We start from the raw sequence: 24,500 nt of genomic DNA on the forward strand, positions 1-24,500 counted from the left end.
ACGATACTCTATCACAAGTCAAATATATTTAAAGTACCAAAAGTGCTCATTATGAAAGAAATAGGATTTTGCAGAGAGAAACTGATGAGTTTAAATAACAATATTTATATAACAGAAAAAGCAGTAAAATCCTACAAAGGTTGGTGTTTCCTTGGTGGGTGTAGTTTTGGAATTCTGGATCGACTTGGAGTCAAAAGATCCCCAATACGGAAGCTGTTAAAAAAAAAAACCTGCTGAATTATCATTACAATAACCATACAATAGGAGGAAAACAAAGTAAATCCTCGTAAAAAGGTATGTGCCTTTTTTTCCAGTGCTGTTACACAATGGTGCAATGATTTGGAGTCATTGGGTGAGGGTCACATAATAGGGAACCTAAAAGGAAGAATAACACGTATCAATAGGAATGCATAACGAATGATATCACTATCAGTCATTATTCTCCAGGCTTGCACTAACCTTTTATGACCAGTAGATGTCACCCATGCGTAATTTGAGAAAGCAAACAAACTAAATGTCTCTGTTCGTGTGCGAGCTCTTTACAATTGACTGATCATGTTTAGAGCACATTATTTCAAGGTTACATTTGAAACCAAAACCATGATACCAATTTCATGATTCAGACTGAATGTTAACCTCAACTCTTTTCAACAATTGTCTTCTTAATTAAAACGAAATAAGCCAAACAACACCTCTTATAGGTTGTTGTCAGTTATGGTTGGACAAAACATTTGAATTATGTTGGTCCCTTAGTAGGCTATAGATTCAGACTTAGTTTTGGAAGGAATTGCATAATGGTATTTGACATTCAACTTGAAAACCTCTAAATTATATAGAAATCATCAAAATCATATGATTATTTTATTGGGAGACAAACCCTCATTATTTAAGTTGATGTGTCCAATTTTAGCAATGACATATTGTTATATGCTTAATTTTTTTAAGTGCAGGTCTTTATATTGTTTTTTACTTATTACAAAAGAAATACATGTAAAAAGACAAAAGATGAGCCTTTACGTAATCAGAATTTGTAAAATATTCTGAATGTAATGATAATTATTGTCCCTCAGATTGATAACACAGGGGCACCATGTTGGGGTGTGACCCTGTCCACAGCACTTCATCTGGACAACCATGACCAGAAATACATTGATCTAATAATATCATTCAAACGTTTTTTTTGTTCCACTGAAAATGTGTCCGGAGCCAATAAACTGTACTCCACCACCTTATTTTCTCCCTCTCTCTTGTCCTGCCCCATCTTCTGGCCCCTCTGCGCAATCTGTGCCTCTGCCACCTTTGGCACCAGCCCGCCCACCGGCACCTGTGCCAAGCCTGGCACCCCAAACCAAGACGCTGTGATTGGCTCACTTCAATTGACTCGTTTAGGCAATTGCACCCTGACTCTGATCTTTATGGCGGGTCCCATATTTATCCTTTGTGTGAAGGCAGTTTTTCTGTGTTGTAAATGTCCTGTTGTTGTTTGTTTCCTCATAACATTTCTATAGGGATCCAATTATTCCTATTGGCCTATTTGGGGTAATTCTTCTAATTGTATCATTAAAATATTCAATAATAATTTTCCCCTTAGGGCTCATGTGGATTATTTGTAGGTTTTCCTGTTCCAACCGAAATCATTATCCTATAAGTAATCCTTTAACAACCCAATATTACTATGATATCATCCTAAACTATGACCAGGATTGCTGTAATTATTTCTCTAAGGGGATTGTTTTCATAAACCTTCTATATGAGATTAACCCCGTTTTTCCCAAAGATGGAGGCTAACAGAAGCTGTTTGAATCCAGTGCGTTTTTTTGTGCTATTCACTCCTTATTCCATTTTCTCTTTCAGCTCAGTGACAGATGGCGAGTCCCTCTCCCCCAGGGGAAGCCAGTCTCTGTGAATGCGGCCGCATGTCAATCACCGACTCTCATGTGATGGCTCTTGCCAATGACGTGCCAGCCATATGGGCCTGGCATCATAGCTGGTATGTAACCCACCCAGTCCTGCCTCTGAGGTGCCACACGGATCCCTCCACGCGTTAGGGCTGGGGATAGCAGCAGCAGCAGCAGCAGCAGCAGCAGACAGAGAGGAGAGAGGTGTGAGAGCAGAACACAGCGCCTCTTCTGCACAAGCATCCGTGCAGGGCGTGTGGATGTGATGCCCACCCGGAGAGACATGGTGTAAACAAACCCGCTTTGCCCCGTCACTGAGCTCCACCACGGAGGTAGGTTACACATTTTCTATCAATATAAGGCTATCATAAACGGATCAAGATTTGTTTTGTCTTTGTGCCTGCAGTGGGAATTAGAGTGGCACAGTATAGGCTATTAATCAAATAGAGGACTATTTTTCAAATCGTTCGCATCTTTTTTTCGCATGCAATGTGATCTCGTAGCTTTTAATCTTTACTCCAGGCTGTTTTTGGATGCTTTTATCGAATATATTGATCTCTATGTGTTTAATTTGATATATCTTATTAAATAAATCTTTAAATATACAAAGATCCTTATAAGAGCTATGGTTCTCTGGCACATTTTATCCATAATTTGTGTCGTAATACGTTAGAAGATGGGCACTGGAGACTGTATTTGTTTTACATTATCGGTAAATTGTGTGTGTGTGTGTGTGTGTGTGTGTGTGTGTGTGTGTGTGTGTGTGTGTGTGTGTGGTGTGTGTGTGTGTGTGTGTGTGTGTGTGTGTGTGTTGTGTGTGTGTGTGTGTGTGTGTGTGTGTGTGTGTGTGTGTGTGTGTGTGTGTGTGTGTGTGTGTGTGTGTGTGTGTGTGTGTGTGTGTGTGTGTGTGTGTGTGTGTGTGTGTGTGTGTGTGTGTGTGTGTGTGTGTGTGTGTGTGTGTGTGTGTGTTCCTGCACGACGCGCGTCAGAGCACTGTGGGGGTAGAATTCTCTATAGAGATACACAGGCTAATTGACAAGGTATTGGTTGGCATTAATTACATTGTGCTTACAAGATTAGAAAAAAACGTCCTTGGACTCCACAAGCAGCTGAGCTCAGATTACTGGAACAATCCTTTAAGATTTTGAAATGTCACAGCTTTTATCAATGGCACTTTAATAAATGACGTGTCTGAATTATTAGTCAACATTATACAGTGAACAGAGGGAAACAAATCCATAGATGTAGTTTTTGAACGAATTATGATTATAAAATATCCCAATAAAACCTGTGACCTTTTAAAAACAGCTTTGATTAACATGGGACTTGCTTTTAAATAAAGAAAAAGAAGAGGCTCAGAGAAATAAAAAAAAGAGTCTAGATCAAAAACAAAGCACACTCGGAGGGAATAAAGAATACAATCAATTAAAACGTTTTTTTCGGTGGCCTGCGTTTTCCTGAGGGTCCATAAAAGCCTTTATGAACCTGCAAAAACTACAACCATATGTATATTTCAACAGCATACTCATTACTTTCTTCCTGAAATATCTGCGATAATATTGCATACTTTCTTTTTTATTCCAGAAATATTCTCAAAGGGGGCTCTTAAATTAAATTCCAAAGCGGATTGAATACAAACCTGTTAATTCAAAGTAAACAAAAAAAGGTTTGGAACCCTCTGGTCCAGTGTGTCCTGGCTGTGCTGGAATTCTTCCAGGTTCGTAATTTATAGGAGTGAGGAGGGACCCACACCCTTAATGCGTCCCAGGGGGCCCTGCTGCGGGCCGGCACCGCTCCCTGAGCCGGACTGCTGGAGGGCACAGACCGAGGCACAGGTGGAGGCAGAGGGGTGGTCCAGACTGTTTCTTTTATTATATTAAAACAAACGGATTGTATTTTTTAAAAGCGAGAAAGAAAAAACCTACCTTCTCTGGAATCGGTCCTATAAAAAACGTGAAAATTAAAAAAAACTTGGGACAAAATGTACTAGATTAGTGTCCAGATAAAACAGAAAACGATATAGGCCTACCACATTTTTTTGTATTTACGCAAAAGCTATTGCAGCTCAACAACAAACAGCCCACCATGCGTAAACAGCAGCAGGGTGCAAACAGCAAGGTAAAGTTTATTCTGTGTCTCTTGCAGGTTGCTTGCCACGATGTTGAGCCGTCTGTTCAGTGAGGTCCTGCCGGATGTCCAGAGGCTCGCGGCGGACTGGGCGGAGGGCACTGAAAACGAGGACAGCAAGGACAAGGTCGGAAAGCACGAGGCCTGTGACCTCGATGATGACGACCTGGACGACCCGCTGGAGGGGAGCAGCCGAGCCGAGTCTGAGATGGCCGGAGACGACGATGATGATGATGATGAGGATGAAGAGGCCGAGGAAGAGGGCGACGATGAGAACAGTGAAGGCAAACCCAAGAAGCGCGGCCCAAAGAAACGTAAGATGACGCCGGCGCGCGCGGAGCGCTCCAAGGTGCGCCGAATGAAGGCAAATACGCGGGAGCGTACGCGCATGCACGATTTGAATTCTGCGCTGGACAGTCTGCGCAAAGTGGTGCCATGCTACTCCAAAACACAAAAACTGTCCAAGATAGAGACTCTGAGGCTGGCAAAGAATTATATTTTAGCCCTGGGGGAGATTTTACGCAACGGGAAACGGCCAGATGTGGTGGCCTACGTGCAGATGTTGTGCAAAGGCCTGTCCCAGCCCACTACCAACCTGGTGGCAGGCTGTCTGCAGCTCAACACCAGAAACTTCCTGACTGAGCCGTGTGCAGAGGGAGCCCGCTTCCACGTGCCCAGCTCTCCTTTCTCCGTGAATCCCTACTCCTACCGGTGTTCCCGCATCTCCAGCCCGCATTACCAGGCCGGGGGTGCAGCGCTTAACGTGCGGGGCCATTCCTACGGCTCCGGGTACGAGGCCGTGTACCCCCCAGGTGGGACGTCCCCTGAATACAACAGCCCGGACTACGAGGCCCCGCACAGCCCGCCCGTCTGCATAAACGGTGGCCTGAGACAGCAGGAGGCTCCAGAGGCAGACAGGAACTATCATTACTCTATGCATTACTCCGGACTGACCACGTCTCGGCCCAGCCACAGCATACCATATGGGCCCTCGGGAGCGCGCAGTGGCGGTGCGCACTCAGAAAACATTCCACCTTTTCACGACGTGCACCTGCACCATGACAGGGCGCCCCCGTATGAGGATCTCAATGCTTTTTTCCATAACTGAGTCCTCCTCACAATCAGACATTGAAATGACAATCCTAACGTGTAATATTGTTTGGGAAGCAGGAGAAGAGAGATTGAAGTGGCAAAAAAGATTCCTCCGATTACCTTCTGTATTCTACTGATGTCATCCCTATACTGTTGTACATCCCATCAGTGTGTCCAGTAATATCCTGTATGCAGAATGAGTGCAATTGACATAAAAGATGTATAGGCCTAAACATGTTATGACAAACAACAGAAATAAAAAAAAATGTTTTATAACTGTCTGACATGATCGAACAACTCTTATTCTGTACATCGAGGGAAATCACCCATAAACTGTGTGGATAATAATATATTAAATAATATTAATTCCAAACTTCAACATACATAGAAATGTGTCTGAAATAATTTTGTTGAATTTGACCAAGATTAAGCCGGTAAGGTCATTGAATACAAAATGGATTCTGATTCTAATTGGCAAATTATATTTTGAGGAAGTTATCTTTTTTAGTTTTTTTTTTAAATCAGATACATTTAAATTGCATTTCAAAAGGTTTAACTGTTGAGATTGTTCAGGCTCTTCTTAATAAATAATATATTTTGAATTCAATCAAATAATATCACTTTTGTACATAAAGGTACAATTCAGATATTTTTCAAAATTTGAAATTCACAAAATGAGAATTCATAAGTTTATTTGAAAACAAAATATGTTACATTACATTTTATATTTTTTCTGATTGATGTGGGTATAATTAAGTGGCCTGTAGCTTCTAAAATATCTGAGAAGGGAACACCGATAGCAAAACATCTAAAATGTTGTAGTCTTATTAGAGTAACAACTAACTGATTTGTTGCATTTGACAAAATGCCTTTACTATCATAGTGAACATGTATATTAGGTATGCAGTTCAAATACAAAAATCAAAGAAATGTCTTAAGGAAATTGCTAAGTTAGCAGAAGACACACTGAGTTTGAATTTTGGAAAACCTGAGACTTCTGATTCACACAGTTTTTAATATAACACATTTGTTATATTACATTGTGTTTTATTCTCACACCTCAGCATGGACATTTGTAGGTTTTAAGTGGCCTCAATTAGATTTAATTCTAAAGGAATTTATTCAAAAAATGTGCAAAAGCCTTATTTCCTCAAGATCACCTTGTGGTGAAACTCTTGAAATGGTGAGATTGAGATTATGTGCATATCGATAAGACCAAAAAGATCTGCTTAACTGTTAAACAGGGTATATTGGAGTAAATATATCTGCATTACAACAACATATAAACTATTTTAGTGTAAAGTTATTAGAAATTCCAGACCCAGTAAAAGAGTGTGACACACAGCAGATTGGATATTTTATGTTTTTATTTTATTCTAACAGAAACATTAGGCATTACACTCAACAACATAACTCATGTAGCATGATGTGAGCAGCACACCAGATGATTTTAAACTACAATAAGTATTTTGAATGACGTTAAACCCTGCAAAGGCAGTGAAACATGTTTACCGTCTGTTTTGTCGGTTATTTATCTGTAAGCCAATTCAGTACATTCAAAAATGTAATGTTACAAATTAGAGAGTGAGCAAAAGGCCTCGTCTACACTGACGTACCACACACACACACACACACACACACACACACACACACACACACACACACACACACACACACACACACACACACACACACACACACACACACACACACACACACACACACACACACACACACACACACACACACACACACACACACACACACACACACACACACACACACACACACACACAAATAGTGTTTTAAGATGAAAGTGCTCAGCTCAATGAATGTGGACGAGGGCCTTGTCACATCAGCATTAATTTAAACCAAACACCTGTCAGACTTCCCAGGTGATTTTAAAATATACAATCATCTTGATAACAAGTCACATATTGCCAAAGTAATTTATCAAAAATATTGTCTTTAACCATGAATGACTAAATGAGACTGCTTTTTCAACGTTTTATTTTTTCTCCTGAAAAACAAATATTTATTTAAATAAGGCCTGGTTGCAAAGGCTGATATTTGTAATGGCAGTTCTGAAAATAAGATATATGCTGTTCTCAATTACAATAGATTCCTGGTATTTTTTAACAATGTTCAATTGAATGTATTTGGGCTAGGTCACATCATTGGAGGTTTCTTACATGAATAGATGGAGCCGTCTTTGGAATGCTGCCCGGGTCCCATATGTTGTTGCGGACGTCCAGGGGAAATCAGCACCGGGCACCGCAGGGTGGAAACCGTCCCATCCAGCACTGACCTCGGCAGAAAAGGAACAGAAGAGATGTAAGCACTTTCTACATTGCAAGCCGCTACAGTGAATGCATATCCATTTATAAGATTGATGACATTTTTTGGAAAAACATTCCTAATTTGATTTTATTGTTGCCTAAAAGACCCAGCTGAGTTGGGCAGGTGCAAAATCAGGTGACTCAATGACCCGTTGGTTTGAAATGAAGAAGCCCAGGGATGGTATAGGCTAATGGACACACTAAAATTAACAAACACACTCACACAAACCTTGAAAAACAGATTTAATACGCAGTCCAAATGGTTGCTACCACAACCAATACAAGTTAACTGTACAAATAAACACATGTGAAGCCTGGTCAAATACAAACAAACAAAGAAAACGTTAACATTATTGTTTGAATTTGTTTTAAAAGATTATATATTTTTTCATGTTACATTTTTATTCTGTCTTTTTTGTTTTGTTTTAATAATTAGCAAAGTCTATATGTGTGAACACAATAACAAAATTAAATGATGCGGTTTCCCCTTCAATAAAATGGTATCTGGAATATACTGTACAATTTAACCAATATTAATAATTTAGAGTCAATTAAGGATTTATATATAGACATTTTATGTTAACCTTTCATTTATTTCTTTAAAGTTCAGTGACATTTAGCATTTTGATTATATGTATTATGCAGTGTGATGCAAATTTGGTTTAGCAAAAGTAACCTCGGGAAGATTGCTGATGCTTTTTCTCAAAGGAAGAGGATGTTTTATGACATCACTCGAACAAAAACATTTTGAGAAAACGAAAAATCCGCAGACACTTGTATGATTGGTATGTTGAATATTGAAAAATGTTTGTGTTTTTGGGTATAGAATTAGGTCACCAAATAATATTTGCATTTATTTCTAAAACGAGCCTTTTTTCTCTGCAGCCTTCCTGTTTCACTGCAAGTCCACTTTAGTTTCCAGTCGGGTGGAAGGGTAAAGGCCTCGACGGACGAGGTGAGGGACACCTTTCCGATTTTACTTTCTGCCCTAACCTCTCAGTTAGTTAGGGGCGGCGGCTGGCGGAGGATTTTATGGCGTTGTTCGGTGCCAAGGCGCTAAATGTCTAAGCACCAGTAAAGCCAGAGACCAGTAAACCCACCACCATCACCAACCACGGTGCCAGCTGCGCCACGTGGCAGCCAGGCGGCCCCTGCCAAAGTGGCCCTTGTGGGAGGGACCCAGTATTTCTTTCCTAATTCACTCAGCATCTGTTCATTATTCTCCTCCGCTGAGTGTCCACGCGCGGCCCCGGACTAAAAGAGACCTTTTCCCTTCCGGTCACGCACTTTCGCACGAGACTGCATAGAGCGATGATGAAACAGATCGGATGTTTTACTGTGTTAAAAATGCGTTGTTGTCTTTAAACCGTGCAAGTCAATACTGCAGCAGACTTCTAAACCACGCGTGACTTCTAACCCGTTAAACTCATGGGTCGAGCCTTATTTAAAAATCTAAATCGGATACATTAAATTAAATAAAACACCTAGGCCTATAATCAGTTTCACGTTTGTTACTTTTGTCCTTATTAATGCATGAAATAGACGACTTTAACATATAAAATGAATTAACCCGTGTTAACCCCAGCAGACCTGTTTGGAACTCGGGTTTAACGAATTATCATATTATTTCCTTATTATGATATATGATATTTTTCGGAGTTTAATGCACACCTGCCACGTGGGCGGACATCACCCTAATGTGACGGTTAATCTAAATATCTCGGACAAATTTGGCTTAACTGACGAAACTAAAGTCCATAAAATCAATTAATTGGGATCCTATTCAAGCATAATTGTTGGAATGAATGTTTATAAAATACCATGCAATTACTGTAATTATATAATCCCACACAGATCTCCAGTTAACTGCTTTTAATATGATCAACTCATCGGCTAAAATGGCAGCAGGAAACCAGCACAAAGTATAGGCCCAGGCCCCTGCACATAAATCTCCATCTGGAGAGTTTTACTCAATTTATCAGATTAGGTCAACATTTATCGGATTAATTATTTTGGGATTAATCTAGAAAAAATATTTCATGGGACTAATCAGTGATACAATCATTACATAGAGCGTTCTGTTGTGTGGTTAGATGACAGTGACATGAGGTGGGAACAAGAAATAAACCAAGCTAAAACAACAACAATTTGAATATTAAAATACAAGTGACAAATTCCCAGCAGTGTGTGTGTGACAGGAGAAAGCTGCATGTGTTATATGTCACACACTCCTCTTTTCCTCCCCATAACACCAGTTGAAAAGAGGGCACCAAAAACAAAAACCACCACTTAGAAGAGCTTGTCTGGGTGCAGATGAGGCTAAATTTGGGAGTCACCTCAACCATGGGAATTGGGTGCCACTGCATCATGCTCACCCACCCTGCCCTGCACTCTCCCACCATCATCACCCCCCTGCCAGCCTGAGCGCCACGCCCCGGCTCTGTGAAGAGAAATGAGGCGAAATTCCCCTGCATCTGTGAAACAATGGCTGTGTGTGTGATGGTAAACTCCCTGAACTGTCTTTGTGTGTTAAAGGAGGAGAAAAACATACAGAAGGTGTGAAAATATCCGACCTCTCCGTGTTGTTTTTGGACACACACTCTCAAACACAATAAAACCACTTGCTCACAAGTATAAAAGCACACATGAGTTAGGATTTGCTATGCTTGAAGTGTGTGTGCAGTGTACAGTCTGTGTTGTGCATGGTATGGGTATAGAGGTTGTTGTCACTCTGCACAGATGGTGAGAGTGTTTTTTATTTATTTTTTGGTGGGGGGGGGGGGGGTGAGGAAATGAAGAGGGGTGAGGCAGAGGAAAAGGGAGAGGAGAGGAGGAGGGTGTGCGTCTCTGATGCTGCCATGCCACGGTCACGCGGGCAGCAGTAATTGGCCTCCATATTGAGGGGTTTTGCGGTGCTGCGGGGTGGGCAAACTCCCAGCTGGACCTGTCAGATGGTATTCAATCCAGCTCATTGCCCTCGCTCCTCTCTCCTCTCCTTCCCTCTGTCTCCTTTCCTTCATGGCATGTTGGCTTCCTTTTGTTCCCCCTTGCCCCCTTTCCTGTCTCCGCTTCATCCCACACAAAAACTTCTCTTCACACACCCATCACTTATTTCTTTCCTCACACAGCACTTTTACAGCCCCGGCATATCACTTTTTTTCCTCACCTTTTCTACTTTCTTCTCTCCAGTTTTTCTCGCTCATGGCACATGGTCACTTGTATCCAACACTTTCAACTTCTTAAAGTACATCACACCCTCGCCTGCTTGGCTCCTTCATCGTTGGTCACAAACACAAAGAAACACACACACACAAACACACAATTTCTTCACATAACACACTCCATGCAATGTGATTCTCCCAAATTGCAGAATAGTGCTCACCCCTGCAAGTGTGCATGTCTCACTGAGTGTCTGCCATTTTGAGTACGTTTTGACTGAAACCACACGGCAGTCCAAGAGTCTTATTTATTATGATTTTTTAAATATGTATAGCATCATTCAGTGGAGACTTTTGGCCAGATGCTGTGGAAGGTCATGATAGAGGTCAGTAATAACAGCTGGATGGCGGTCAAATGTATTTAATTTAGATATTCTTAACATGTTAAACAGGGACTTATGTTATAGTAACTGAAAGGACATAAGGTACAAAAACAATTGGGGTTGCACAAATAAATTGGATATTTGACATTATAGCTCAGAGATGCTTCCATCATGCTTTTTCTGATGAAACTGTCGACATAAGTGGAGGTTTATTTTGTGTAGTAGATTTCCAGGCTCAGTGCAAATAGATTTTTAGGACATATGGATGGTATGGACGGGGTTAATTCTCAAAAGTGAAGCACAGCGGTTATAGCTGTGAGATTAGAGAGGTGATCTGCTGTTTTTGGGTTTAAACCTCCGCCCACCAGAGAAAATCTGGGAAAGTGAAGAGTAACATTTCCTCTGAATCCATAAAACATGTCCGCAACCTTCTACATGTTTACCGTAGCTGCTCATGCGGCTCCAAAATAGGATGATGTCCAATAGGCTAGTGTAAATGATAAGATTATGTATAGCAGAAATGCTTGGTAACATTAGCGTGGAGCCATTCAAAGCATTTGGTTAAACATTTTACTGCTATTTTGTTATTATACTCCAACCCCTGATGAAGTTTAGGGAATATGATGGAGGGGGAAAGTAAAGAAAAAAGAAGACAGTTTAAAAGTTGTCTCTCTAAATTGTGTTTATTTAAAATAATATATTAGTCACATCAACTTTAATATTATCTCTTACTTCACACTTCAGCTCTTGAGCAGCAAATGGAATAAATCGTGATATAGAATAACTGCCAAAAATGTATTTCAACTTTCTGCCCTGAATGAAGTTAAAGTAAAACAGTTCTTTGTATGAAAACATTTAAATGCAACTAAAAGGTTTCTAATGTGAGTAAAGTAAGACTGCCAGGTGTGAAGATTTCATTTAAAGTTCAGTGAAATAAGACTCATGCTAGTGTCCATATGTTTCCATAATGTCCCACTTATACACAACAGACAGCCCCCATATGTACACACAGCACAGGAAATACAACATATAACAGTAAATAGAATGAATAATGAGAAAAAGGAGAATGTTAGTAAGAGCTTGCAACTCTGTTAATTGCCACTAAATCGCATATCTGAATAAACATTTCAATCTGTAAAATTAAGACGATTAAAATAAATGAACTGTTTTTCTGCAGCTATGTGTTTTGTCCTTCCTGCAGAGTTCGTGCGATCATCATCTCTTTCTGCTGGTGTCTGCCACTTTGAGGAATCAGCAGTGTGGGGTTGTAATGGACTAATGAACAGCTGTCACTGAATTTAAACAGTCTCTCACACATACACAGACTACCACAGTGTCCCACACACACACACACACACACACACACACACACACACACACACACACACACACACACACACACACACACACACACACACACACACACACACACACACACACACACACACACACACACACACACACACACACACACACACACACACACACACACACACACACACACACACACACACACACACACACACACACACACACACACACACACACACACACACACACACACACACACACACACACACACACACACACACACACACACACACACCTCTTTAGTCGCTGGCCTTGCCTTAGCAGCCACCCACAGGTTTCGACTTTGTGTGGCTCTGACCTCTAAGTGTGCATTTGACCATGTGTGTGTTTTGTGCATATGTATCACCTGTTTAGTCGGAAAGGTGGCAGAGAAAAGCAATAATTTAAAAGAAGTGTGTTTGTGTGGGTTTAGATCTGTTTCTGTATTAATTTACAGTACATAAAATCATGTAGACAGATCTGTTTTCTACGCTAACATGTTTTAAAAAATGATGCAGTAAATATATTGGCCATCAATTTTTCCCTTCCTATTCATTTTTAGTTTTTTGCAAACAAACATGTTACAAATTAAGCAGTTTAGCAGATTTCTAAGAGTAGTGAACTGTATGGTCTGATCAGTGCGAGAGGACTACATAGCGTCATTAAAGAGGTTTGTAAAAGAGAAACCACTCTAAAGAGCACATCTTGAAATTTCAACAGGAAATATTTTATTCTGCACTGGCATCCAACCATTATGTTATTGCATCAAGGGATGAATCACATTGGATTTTGCCAATAACCAATATGGCAATATACTCTAATCTCATTTTGGCCAATTGCCGAAACGGGTACATGCACATCTCTTTTTCCACTTAATAGCAGAGAACATTAAATATCCACAGTAGTGGAATTAACATATTTGTATGCCTACTGTTATCGTGATGGCCCACACTGGCAGATGCCGACATAAAATACAATGCTTTTCAAAATCTTGACATACGGGGAAAAATACGATTTAATAAATGTAAATGTATTGAGGAGCTGGTGGTGTCTTTTCTAAACTTCTTTAATACCTTAAGACAGATATGTGAACAGTAATGTAGAATATTTTAAATTATTATTATAATTATAATTAAAATCTCATTCTATGTGGTTTTACTGTAGGTACTGTAACCATGTTGCTTTGGTTACATAATCCTGTGTATATATAGGATATTCTGAGGTGATAATTCAAGTAATACTGTGCTATGTAAAGCAGCGACTGACTATCATGTTCTGGTAATGAATTGGTATTGTTAGTAACATAACTCTCTCATGCTGATTATCAGAAGTCAAAGAAACCTATATGTCATGCCTTTCCCCAGGGTTAGTGCCCACTTTCTCCCCTCTTCTCCACATTATGCTCTATTTGTGTCTCGCTTTGATCCATCTCCCTCGACCCCTCTTTGAATGCTATGAAGAAGTAAACATAATGGATTGTTTGTCCCGACGGCAGCCCTGAGACGAGGTATTGACATATCAGGCCACGCCTGCTTTCTTAGACGAAGAGGAATGTGAAGAGGAGCTCTCACTTCCCACCACCACATGGAGGGAATGGGGGAGGAGGGGGTGCTTCCATTGCATTTAAGAGAGTCTTGAGGGTCACATAGAGATAGAACACATGCTCATGCATATGCACACATAAATGCAAAGATGTATATGTGAACATAAATACTAGCACATGCAGGACTGGAACCACTTGACTTGTGATGTATCATCTTCCCTTGATCCAAAAATGTGTTGATCTATGTTGTGTTATAAAATGGTGAAGTAGGGTGAGTGAATATGTTACATATTAATTTGTATTTCTTGTAATTGTAAAAGTAATTTCTTTCTGATTGTTTTGTAAAAAACAAACAAATTAACACGACAAACATGTCGCTGATGACGATGACCTAATATTTTATTTATAAGGAACATGTATGCTAGAGGGGGTAGGAGCTTATTCTTGCCCCTGTTGAACATGACAGAGACTATTTGAGAAGTATTATTATTTCTTTTTTTGTCTTATTATTTTTTTGTACTTTGTTATAATTATTATTATGAGTGCGAAAAAAAAAGAAAGAAAAAGAATATATATATATATATATATATTATTGTTGTATGTTTTGTTTCTGACATGTTCAATAAATTGACTAAAATAAGTATATGTTAGGAGCTACCCTTAACTCAAATATCTTCTCTAAAAAACCCACATTGTCCCATTGAGGACATACATCTTTTCAAATGGACACAAATATATACTTCCTATTTTTCTCAGAACTTGCTTTGAACATCTGGGCAACGTAGATGTTTGGAAACATTCCAAAAAACAGAGTTTATTGTGTATTTCAGCTGACTATTTTCAGATGTGGATTTATGCAGTTTTTAACTATTTCCACAAACCCTTTACTTTAATTAAACCATTACTATAATCTGACAGATACAGGATTTTTGAAGAAGCAGTAAAACGATAGGGTGAATCAAAGTTGAAGATTCAATTAAATTCACTTTTTAAACTCAAAGAAAAACAACGAAAGAGCTTACGTTTTGAGACATAAACAAGAACACCCAAACACAACAACTTCATGGTAGCATCCTATCTACAAAGGAGCCACACCCTAAACAACCTTTTACACTTAAATGGACACAAATTGAAGGAGAATATAAACTAGCAATTGAGACAAAAAACTAATGTTTACAATGTGGACTGAGCAACAAATGAAGCAAGAATTCTCTTGTAGGCTTCGATACAATTTGACTTCTTTATGCAACCAGTGGTGTCCCCTCCCTGATGGTTAAGAAAGAATGCTTATTTAAGGCACTTCCACATTGTCTTCCCTTTTCAGATCCGGAGGCTGCCATTTCAATTTTACAAAGTACTTAATTAACTCAACCACAATTCCTCTCAATATTGCGTCTGGCCCCAACCTAATGTTAACCACAGCATTGTCACATCAACAGATGGATTTCTAATTGATCGGTAACAGTTTAGGAATGCAGCGTCAAATCTCCTGCCGATAGAAGTTGGATCAGAAAACATTTACTTTTATAATTCTGAAAGGAAAGCTAAACAACAAAGGAAAAATAATGTCTATTGGTGTTTAAATGGGAGGACTTGTTATGGCATTAGGAATGGTTATTGTAGAAATGACAACAGTGCCCATTTTCTTTGTAATGAGGATTCATGTCATCGAGTTGTGTCTCCAACTGATTTGTATATAATAATATTTGGACTTAAATTAAACCATGTCAGGCATTGGATACATGGAAAGTGGTTTGTTGTTGTCTTTGCAAGGAATTGATTAACTATACAAGGAAAACAGAAAATAATCACTGGTCTTATCCTTAACTTATCCTGTGCTGAAGATAGACAAGCACAGCGGCAATATTTCAACAGTGACACGGTTTGAAAAAATGAAAACTAGTCAGCGAATGGGCAGCCATCTCAGTAAAACATCAGAGCGAATGAGGAAGTGCATCAGCAACCACCAGGATGAATAAATCAACACTTTCCTCTGAATTAATCTCTCTCAAGTTGAAATTGTATTACACATGAGCTTGGACATCTCTATGGTAACAGAAATTCCGCCGCCATTCCCAAAGGGATTCACAACCACCATGTACAGACTGACAGTATGACACACACCTGCGCAGACTACACAACTACAAAGACACAGTCCTATCTTCTGCCCAACGATACTGGACATTAAAGTCGTTTTTCACGCTGGAAAATTAAAATATCTGATTCTCTTCTCTACTGTTTGATATACAACTCGGTGACATAGAATGACAGTTCAAGTTTTTGTGTTTCTTAAGGTTAACACACACACTTTCAGACACACAAAGAAACAGTCCACTTTGAGTCTGCTGTTTTCTTGGTCTTTCCAATTGGCGGCGGCCAGACGCAGCAGAGTTGGCACAGCCAGAGTGGAAGTGCCAGGGGGAATGGAGCGCCACATGGCACGTTCATGGCAGGGCCAGCTGGGGGGGAGGGAGACAGTGAGGGTTTGTGTGTGTGTATTATATACATATATGTGCGTGTGTGTGTTGGGTATAGGGGTGGTGGTGGTGGTGGAGGGGTGCTTTTGCATCTTAAATTCCACAACATCTGTTCAATAGGCAGCACCATACAGTATATACACACCACTGAAGCTGGTGTGTTTTGCAGGCAGCCACTGTAATTGGGGGTTTATGTGCATGTGTGTGAGCATGTGTGCCGTCTGTGCATGTAGGTGTTGTAGATAGAGAGGAGACAAGGAGGGGCAGGGGTGGGGGGGATAGTTCACCAAGACAACTGGGTTACGAGTAATTTCAGCATGGTCCTCATACAGTCTCGATGCCTGTGAGCTAGCTGTGTACTGGTGCGTGGGGGAGTCATCACTCTGTCTGTTCTGCGCAGTATGGGGGTCCGCGGACAGACCCTGAGTGGGCACGAGGCAAAGGCTTCTCACCTCAGTCGATGAGGAACTCGAGTCTGAATATGGCTCTCCTTTTGACACATGGAGACGCTCGTGCAAACGCGATCACACAGTCGTGCAGCCAGTACCCCTCCTCGTCATCCCTGCTGGCACTTTGGGGAAAAAGTACCCCCTCCCACCCCCCATTTATCTGCCCCCACTCCACCTCCCCCCCACCCGTGGCAGCCGACGTCCCTCGCAGCGTGGCGTACCATCTGTTGCCCCCCCCACACCCCCTCCTTCACCATTCTCCCCCCCCCCACAACCTCCTCCGCCTTCCTGCACCATCCTTCCATCCTGCACCTCTCAAGGCCTGCTCACCAAGAAAGGAGGATTTTAACATTCACATACTTTTAAGAAATGTATGCATACTTACACAACACTTCAGTCTACTTTGCCTCGAGAAGAATTCAATATGTCATCAGTGCAGGAGAGTGGCAGTAAAAATAATGTGTGCAAGCTACATTACTCCGCTATTCAGCAACATAAACCTACACGAACGTGACGCTACATGCAAACTACAGATGAAGTTCTACAGCAGGAGAGGACACATAGGGTCTGCTGATTGCTCTCATGAATGTTTAATCTGCGAGGCTCTAAAAGGGATAAAGCCTGTAAAACCTCCTCCAACACCTCCAGGCTAAAATGAAGCCATGCCAAAAGCCTAATTAAATGTTTTTTAAACCTTCCCCCTTGGAGAGGACACAGAGTAGTTTCACCCCAAAGTGTGTCTGTGCCTTGTTAGTTTACATGGACTGTATGCATCTAACCAGCGTCATAAGGACAGTGTGATGCCAAGTGTGCCTTTCAAATAATTCCTTTGCTCTTTAACATATTTCCTATTTTTAAATAAGGTGCAATACAGAGTGAGTATTTTCATGTTCTCTTTTCTGCCAAACATTGACACTCATAATCATTCATTATACAATTGTTATTGAGTTATTTTGTTGTTGTACCTAGAGAATTATAGTGAACAGAATATGGTAAATGCACTGACTTCAGAAACACACAACATTATCCACACAAGAAATCAGATTGAAGGAGTACTTTTCCAGGATTTTAAAAGCTAATTTGACCTTGTAGAACTTAAACTTTGCTTGAATATTGAGTGCTGCCACTTCCATAGAGTCATGGCCTGAACAATATGCCAACAAAACTGAAGTCTGCCGAAAGACGCTGGCAATCAGGCACAGGGTCATTCCAGTTGATTCAACTGATTAAAGCAACAAATTATAATTTATACACTGCATTTGCCAAATGAAAAAGTGGAGTGCCTCCTGATATCAGTGAACAATCTTCAGTTTTTTTGACACACGGTTTGTAAATACATTAGGGAGCTGAAAATATGGACCGCAAGCACTGACATACAAACTGTTCATGTTTGGGTATAAAATGTAGACAGACATATTGATTTGGCAAGATTATATCGGCCTTTTATCAGACATTTTTGAGTAAAGGCTAATTCAGATTCTTCTATCTCCACAGCTTGATCATTTCGACTTTTGAAGCCATTTTGTGTGGGGTTTTTGTCTTCACAAGTTAAGTCGGTTATCCCACCGCCAACCTATCTCATTGGTTTCCCATGTTTTACATTTTAGAGCTGTTTTTTTTTAATCATTCCAGCAACAATACAAATCCTGGGAACCACTCAATCCTTGCCAGGTTGTTTGGCATTAAATGGTCAAATCAAAAATAAAGCTACTGCCTGCACAAAATATTGGCCGCTGGCAATTCGTGGCTGAAAATAACGGCATTAGTCTTCAAAAACTCTGATGAGCCCCTTGTGTGTGTGGGCGGAGGACGAGCGTGGACAGCAGAAAGTATCTAAACAGAGGAAGATGGATAGACAGCGAAAGGGCTACTGCTGTTTGTCCATTCATCTCAGGTGTACATGGAAGAGCTCAGCGATGACAGCTCATCCATCAGCCACAGGGGTACTACTGAGCCTCCTGGAACAGAACCAAAATCCATCTTTATCCATCATGCATCACTTCTCTTCCCTCCTCTCCTCTTCGGCCTCCTATTTTAGTCTACACGTTTTGCAGAATGCGTTTTTTTGTGTAGTTTTTGTTTCTTGTTTATCTCATTGCTCATCAGCTGAGAAGTGGCCAACTCTTAGCTTTAATGTTAAGTGGAGGACAAAAAAGACTGGATATAAAGATAATAGAGGACCAGCCACAAAATAGTTATAGTACACGGGGGGGGGAATGATGGGAACAATACAATTAAACAAGAGTGAAGGGTCAAGGAGTGAAACAGAAAGGAGAATGATAATAAGAGTGTGTGAAGAGCATGTGTGTGTATGCGGACGGGGAGAGAGCGAGAGCAAGGTAAGCAGCGACACAGCAGCTGTCGACCTAATTCCTTCTTAACGCAGTGCTTGTGCTCTGATTAAGAAAGCGATCTGGCCTTTAATTTTCTCCCGACACCGGCTAATGTTCTGTATCTCAATCGCCTTTCCTAGCCCTTACTCTCACGACAGCCTGCATCCGCCTGAGTTCAGCCAATCAACATGCTCCAACCTGACCCAAGAAGTGTAAGAGGCGCTTCACAAAACAAGAACTTCGTAAATTGACCAAAAAAGATGCGTCAAAGCTGAAGGGAAACAAATTGTGGATAAATCGCACAAATGAAAGGGCAAATAACAAAAAACGTCATGTCGCAGCAGTGTTTTAGCATGACAGATAATATATTAATCATCTTATAAATAGAGGACATATCTGCACCATTTAAAACACAACCAGTGTGTGTAAAGTGTTTACCAATTTGTTTTCATTTTGGCATGAATAAAACTAAGCCAAACCTAGAAGGACCTTTGACTTTCAAACTCATCACACAGTGTCAAACCATAAGTTGGTAACCTCTGAAAGTTATTTTTCACCAATCCAGTAATCCAGTCACACTTAATCATAGTGTGGGTGGGCACAGAGACAATCATTAAGACTCATCCAGGACCTTAAGACCAGCAAATGCTTGCAAAAAGTGAGTCACTTTACAACATGCTTGCACCACAGTTTCCTAGATAATCACTTTTTGACCCTTTTATGGTTTCAATAGTTGTGATTGAGTTGGCCTGTTTTATGATTGGTTTGTCATCCCAAACAATGACCCACCCACAGCAGTGTGTATGTATTCAGGACATGATACTCAAATAGCAAATGTATAGTATCAAACAGCACGGTAAAAAACACATTGTGTTGAAAGTAAAAAGCTCTAACAAGACTTTTAAAGAGGCCATGTGACGTCAAAGTCAATCAGCTCGGTTAGTAGAAATCCTTAAAGGTGTTTAACTTGTTTTTTCTTACCACTAGAACGGAACAACACTGGTTTAAATGTAAGAAAATATAGGGCTGGAAATGTGTTGGTTTGTATAGGCAACCCTTAAAGACAAATATGTTAACACAATAACAAAAAAAGGAGAGGAAAAAGAAAATATTGCTCAAGGAAGCATGAGATCATGACTTGGACATCTTGTGCAAATCTACAGCAGGGCTTGTTGTATGTTGTATTGAATGTTTTTTGCCGTCTACATAAAAAAAGAGGTTACAATATTAAGTGGCATCAAAGATTAATATCTGATTGGTCTTAACAACAAATTGGAATCAAAACCTGGAGTGTCAGTCCTCCCAGTGAATGTACATCATTGTGTTACCTTGGTACTAAAAGGAACAATTTGAACACCTTGCCAAGATGTAGCTATACTTCACAGTTAGAAATGCACCTGTGTAAATTATCAAGCAATATTCCTAAAATGTTTTTATGTATTTCACAATCAAAGGGGTACAAATGCTCTGATAATGAAGTAATAAAGGAAATAAAGTGTTACATAATGGTCTCACTCAGCTTAGTTATTATTTGGTTCTACTTAAAATAAAGTGTATTGAGACTCAACTCTTCCAAACAGGAAGAGACAGAAGTATTGACAGCTTACACGGTTATTGAATTTGACAATTTTCTTTTGTTTTCTATCAAAGTGGCAGAACAAACATTTGGCTTATATGCTGTTGACAAAAGATTTATCTCTGTACATACACAGAGTGGCGATGGATCTACTGTAAACACACACACACACACGACACTCGGACCGCCATGTGGAGTGTGTGCGAGAGACGTGGCGTTGCTAGGAGCACCAGGTTGTGTGCAGACAGTGGTAACAGAGTAGAGACGGCAGCAGCAGCCTGGCAGTGAAGAAGAAAGGAAAGGAGTGGAGCAATGCCAAGAAGATTCCCCCTGAGAGACTGTAGGAAGGGGAGACAGAGAGACAGAGAGACAGGCAGAGAAACACGGAGACGCCACACCGATATGATTCTCCACTGAGTTGGAGAAGAACAATTCACCAAGACAAACAACATCTGATGGGTGATAATGCTGTCTCTAACTTGGATATTACTCTAAAATGGTCATTAAAAGAGCCCCCTTATTTCAGATTACAGGGAAGAATATTATGGATGCACGGAAATGGTGATGGAGAAACAGCAGGAGGGGGAAGACGGCTTGCAAGGTTGACTGGAGGGAAGAGAAAGAGAAAGGGAGAGAGGAGTCAATCTGTTGGGGCTCATGTTTGCCGTCCCTCCTCATGTCACCCATCCGTCAGATAAACTGTTAGCCTATTTCCAACCATCACACGTCACTTCCTCACCTCTGCGCGTTACCCCGCTGCGCCTCTCCCTTGTTTTCTATTTGTTGTCTCCCTTTCCAATTTCTCTCTTCCTTCTTCCTCCTGTGCTCTTCCTTCCCTTATTTTGTCTTTAAATGGGGAGTCGTGTGAACAGGCTATGCAAATGAGATGGTTATTACCCCACTGCTCATCAAGCCGCGCAGAGGAGACATTAATAGGCTGATGAATATGCATGTGAATTTGTTAATTAAGTTAATTATTCTGCTGAAAATGCATTCGTCTTCCAAGGACATCTTCCCCAGGATTTCAACCTGCTCCACTCATTAGTCATGCGATATTTCATACACAGAGTGAGAAAGAGAGAGGGAGGAAGACAGTGGGAGGGAGAAGGAAGGGGAGAGGAGACGATGCTGTTTTTGGAAAGTGGGTGCAATGAACAGTTGGGTTTGTAAAAGTGTGGGGTAAAAATAATGTATCGTAATGCCATCAGTGCTCACAATGGGATGTGAAGTAACTACCCATAATAGCAAACCACATCCTGATTTCCAGATATGGCACATTATTCCCAAAGAGCTACGGTTTTTACTTTCACAGTTCTCCACATTTTGTGTGCCTGCTTCTACCTCACTGGTTACTTCACCCTAATTGCTTATTAAAACCCTCTTAAATGAACTTTTTGTGCCAACTTTCCAACACATTAATTAATTGTTGTAGCCAATTAAGTGCCGTTGTGCAAATGAGCCTCATCACAAATGGTCCTATAGGGCCGACCCCTCCTTTCTCTCTCACTTTCCCTCCATCTCTTGCACTTCCCTCCCTCTACCTCCCTCGCAGCTAGTCTTCCCAGCTGCCCTTGCACTTCAAGGCACTCGGTGCCAAAGAAGCAGAAACTGTGTCCTGGTAATGCTTCACTGTTTTCTGGACCGTTTCCAGCCTTCAGGCTCACTGATCTCAAACTTGTATGATACGTGAGAAGCAAATGGCACAGTGTATTCCTTTTGTTTGGCAAATTTATACAAGAGTCAGCTCAATAAAGCTGTTTGTATACCAAGCACAAAACCTTATAGCAAATCTGTTATTTGGATTGTCTGGTTAATTTGTCTGGTGGTCGGTTTTTATTTATTCACATCAGGTAAAATGTGAGCTCACCTAGAGAGATGGTGAAAAAAGGAGGGTAGTCAACTTCAAAGCACTCAATAAGGTTGCCAAGCTGTTCACACGTCTCCATCCCCTGAGTTAAAACAGGAAACATGCAGAGGAAATCAAATACATGTGTTTATAGAGATGTTTCACAGGCATCCCCTTCAGCACCATATGATTTTTGACAATATAAAAATTGAGTGTCATACAATTGAGTTTGTATGCACAGTGTGCAGCGCTGCAACAATTGGTTGACATATAGTGAGTAGTCTACAACAGAAAAACAATCGCCAACTATTTTGATAATTTAATAACTAGTCATTTTTCATGCAAGAATTTGCAGAGAATTAGCCTGAAATAGATGGTGACAAAGATGCTCTTCTCTTTTTTATGTCACATTAAACTGAATATCTTTGGGTTTGGTCTGGCAAAACAAACTCTTTAAAGATATCACCTTGGATTTTAAGTCACTGTGAATTACATGTTTCACTATTTTCTGACATTTTATAGACCAAGTGTTTTATCAATAATAAACAGTTGCAGCCCTAATGTATTTGCCCATTAATTCAGTATCTTACATTCTACACTGGCTTCCTGTGTTGCTGCACTCAGTAGTTTGCCATTTTTAATTAGAACACATTCATAGTACATTACAATTCAAAGAAAATATTCTGTACGAAGAGAAGAAGAAAAACTATCATTAAGGTTCAAAGCTACAGTCAGTGCAATTCATGCAACATATTGCATAAAACTGAAAATACAGATTGGCCATATGATTTTAGAACTATCATTTTTGAGTGGACAAGACGCCCTGTTTAAGCTCCTTTTTGTAGAAGTAGTGGCCTTCTTCAGTATAATACATTTCTACATCCTGATGTTAACAACATGAAGTGAGACCTCTCTCAGAATAGGGGCTGAACTTTCTTTTCTTTTCCCCTCATGTCTGGCTCTGCCTACTCTGCTGCCATTCGGACGTGGCACCGAAGCACCCACCAGGAGGATTAGGGAAGGTTTAGCAACTCTGCCAGGCTCACTCCCTGTGCCACCCCTTCCCTCTGCGCAGAGGGGGGTCCCGCTTGGCATGGCAAGGTGAACTAGCCTCTGATTGATGGGCATGGTTTCAGCTCCCCAAGGCCCCAAGGCCCGTGCCTCACTTTTCTTTCTCCTACTGCTGTCTTGGCAGCGGTGCCCACCTCCTCTCCATGCCAGGCAGCCAGCTAAAGCTCCTGGTGGGCACATCAATTACATAGCGGCACCTCCCCTCTTTTCTCATGTCTATCTGTGGGTCTGTCTACTGACTCAGACGATGCCAATATGGTCCCTCTCCATCTCCACTGCTGTCTACAACTATCTTCTCTGTGTGTGGTTTAACAGGGATGTTCACAAATATAGTTTTGCATATGCTCTAATGCACACATGTTCATGCACACACTCATTCTCCATCTCTCAGGCAGGTCATAATGGTTGGTGGGGAAATCCTCCCCAGAGAGCCCTCATTGCCACAGGCTCAGCTGTACAATAGGCTCAGGTGTGTGCTTGTACGTGGTGGCCTGTGCATGGCTGCTTTTGCTTAAATGTATGTATTTGTCTAATTCTTAATAGTCTATTGCTTCGTGTGGCTGCCTTATAAATGAGGGTATTGAAAGTTCATATTGTAAGAAAAAAACAAGCATCATGTTGAAATTCTGCATTTGACTGTTTCTGATGTCGATTGTGAATATTTCAACCTTCCTTTGGATTTTTTGGGCGGATAGTTGCTCTTGGCAAATCATGAATCATTTACTCGCGGCAATCGTACGCCATCTGGAGTATTCATCAGATCATTGTCTTTTATTTTAAGCAGTCAAAGTAAAAGGGATTTCAATTCGTTTTGAAGGAATAAAGAAAAAAGCATGTCTCGCTTGAAAAATAAATGGA

The 24,500-nt window shown here is 40.7% G+C and overlaps 1 protein-coding gene across 1 annotated transcript; it reads left to right on the forward strand.

Annotated features, from left to right (window-relative positions):
- The first annotated feature begins 1,955 nt into the window (after positions 1-1,955).
- Positions 1,956-5,453, forward strand: LOC117464964 (neurogenic differentiation factor 2-like). Its single transcript, XM_034107758.2, has 2 exons — positions 1,956-2,230; positions 4,044-5,453. The coding sequence occupies exon 2, from the start codon at positions 4,057-4,059 to the stop codon at positions 5,131-5,133; it is 1,077 nt and encodes a 358-aa protein (XP_033963649.1). The 5' UTR covers positions 1,956-2,230; positions 4,044-4,056; the 3' UTR covers positions 5,134-5,453.
- The last annotated feature ends 19,047 nt before the right edge of the window (positions 5,454-24,500 follow it).

This window comes from Pseudochaenichthys georgianus, chromosome 19 (assembly GCF_902827115.2).
Source record: "Pseudochaenichthys georgianus chromosome 19, fPseGeo1.2, whole genome shotgun sequence".
NCBI lineage: Eukaryota > Metazoa > Chordata > Actinopteri > Perciformes > Channichthyidae > Pseudochaenichthys > Pseudochaenichthys georgianus.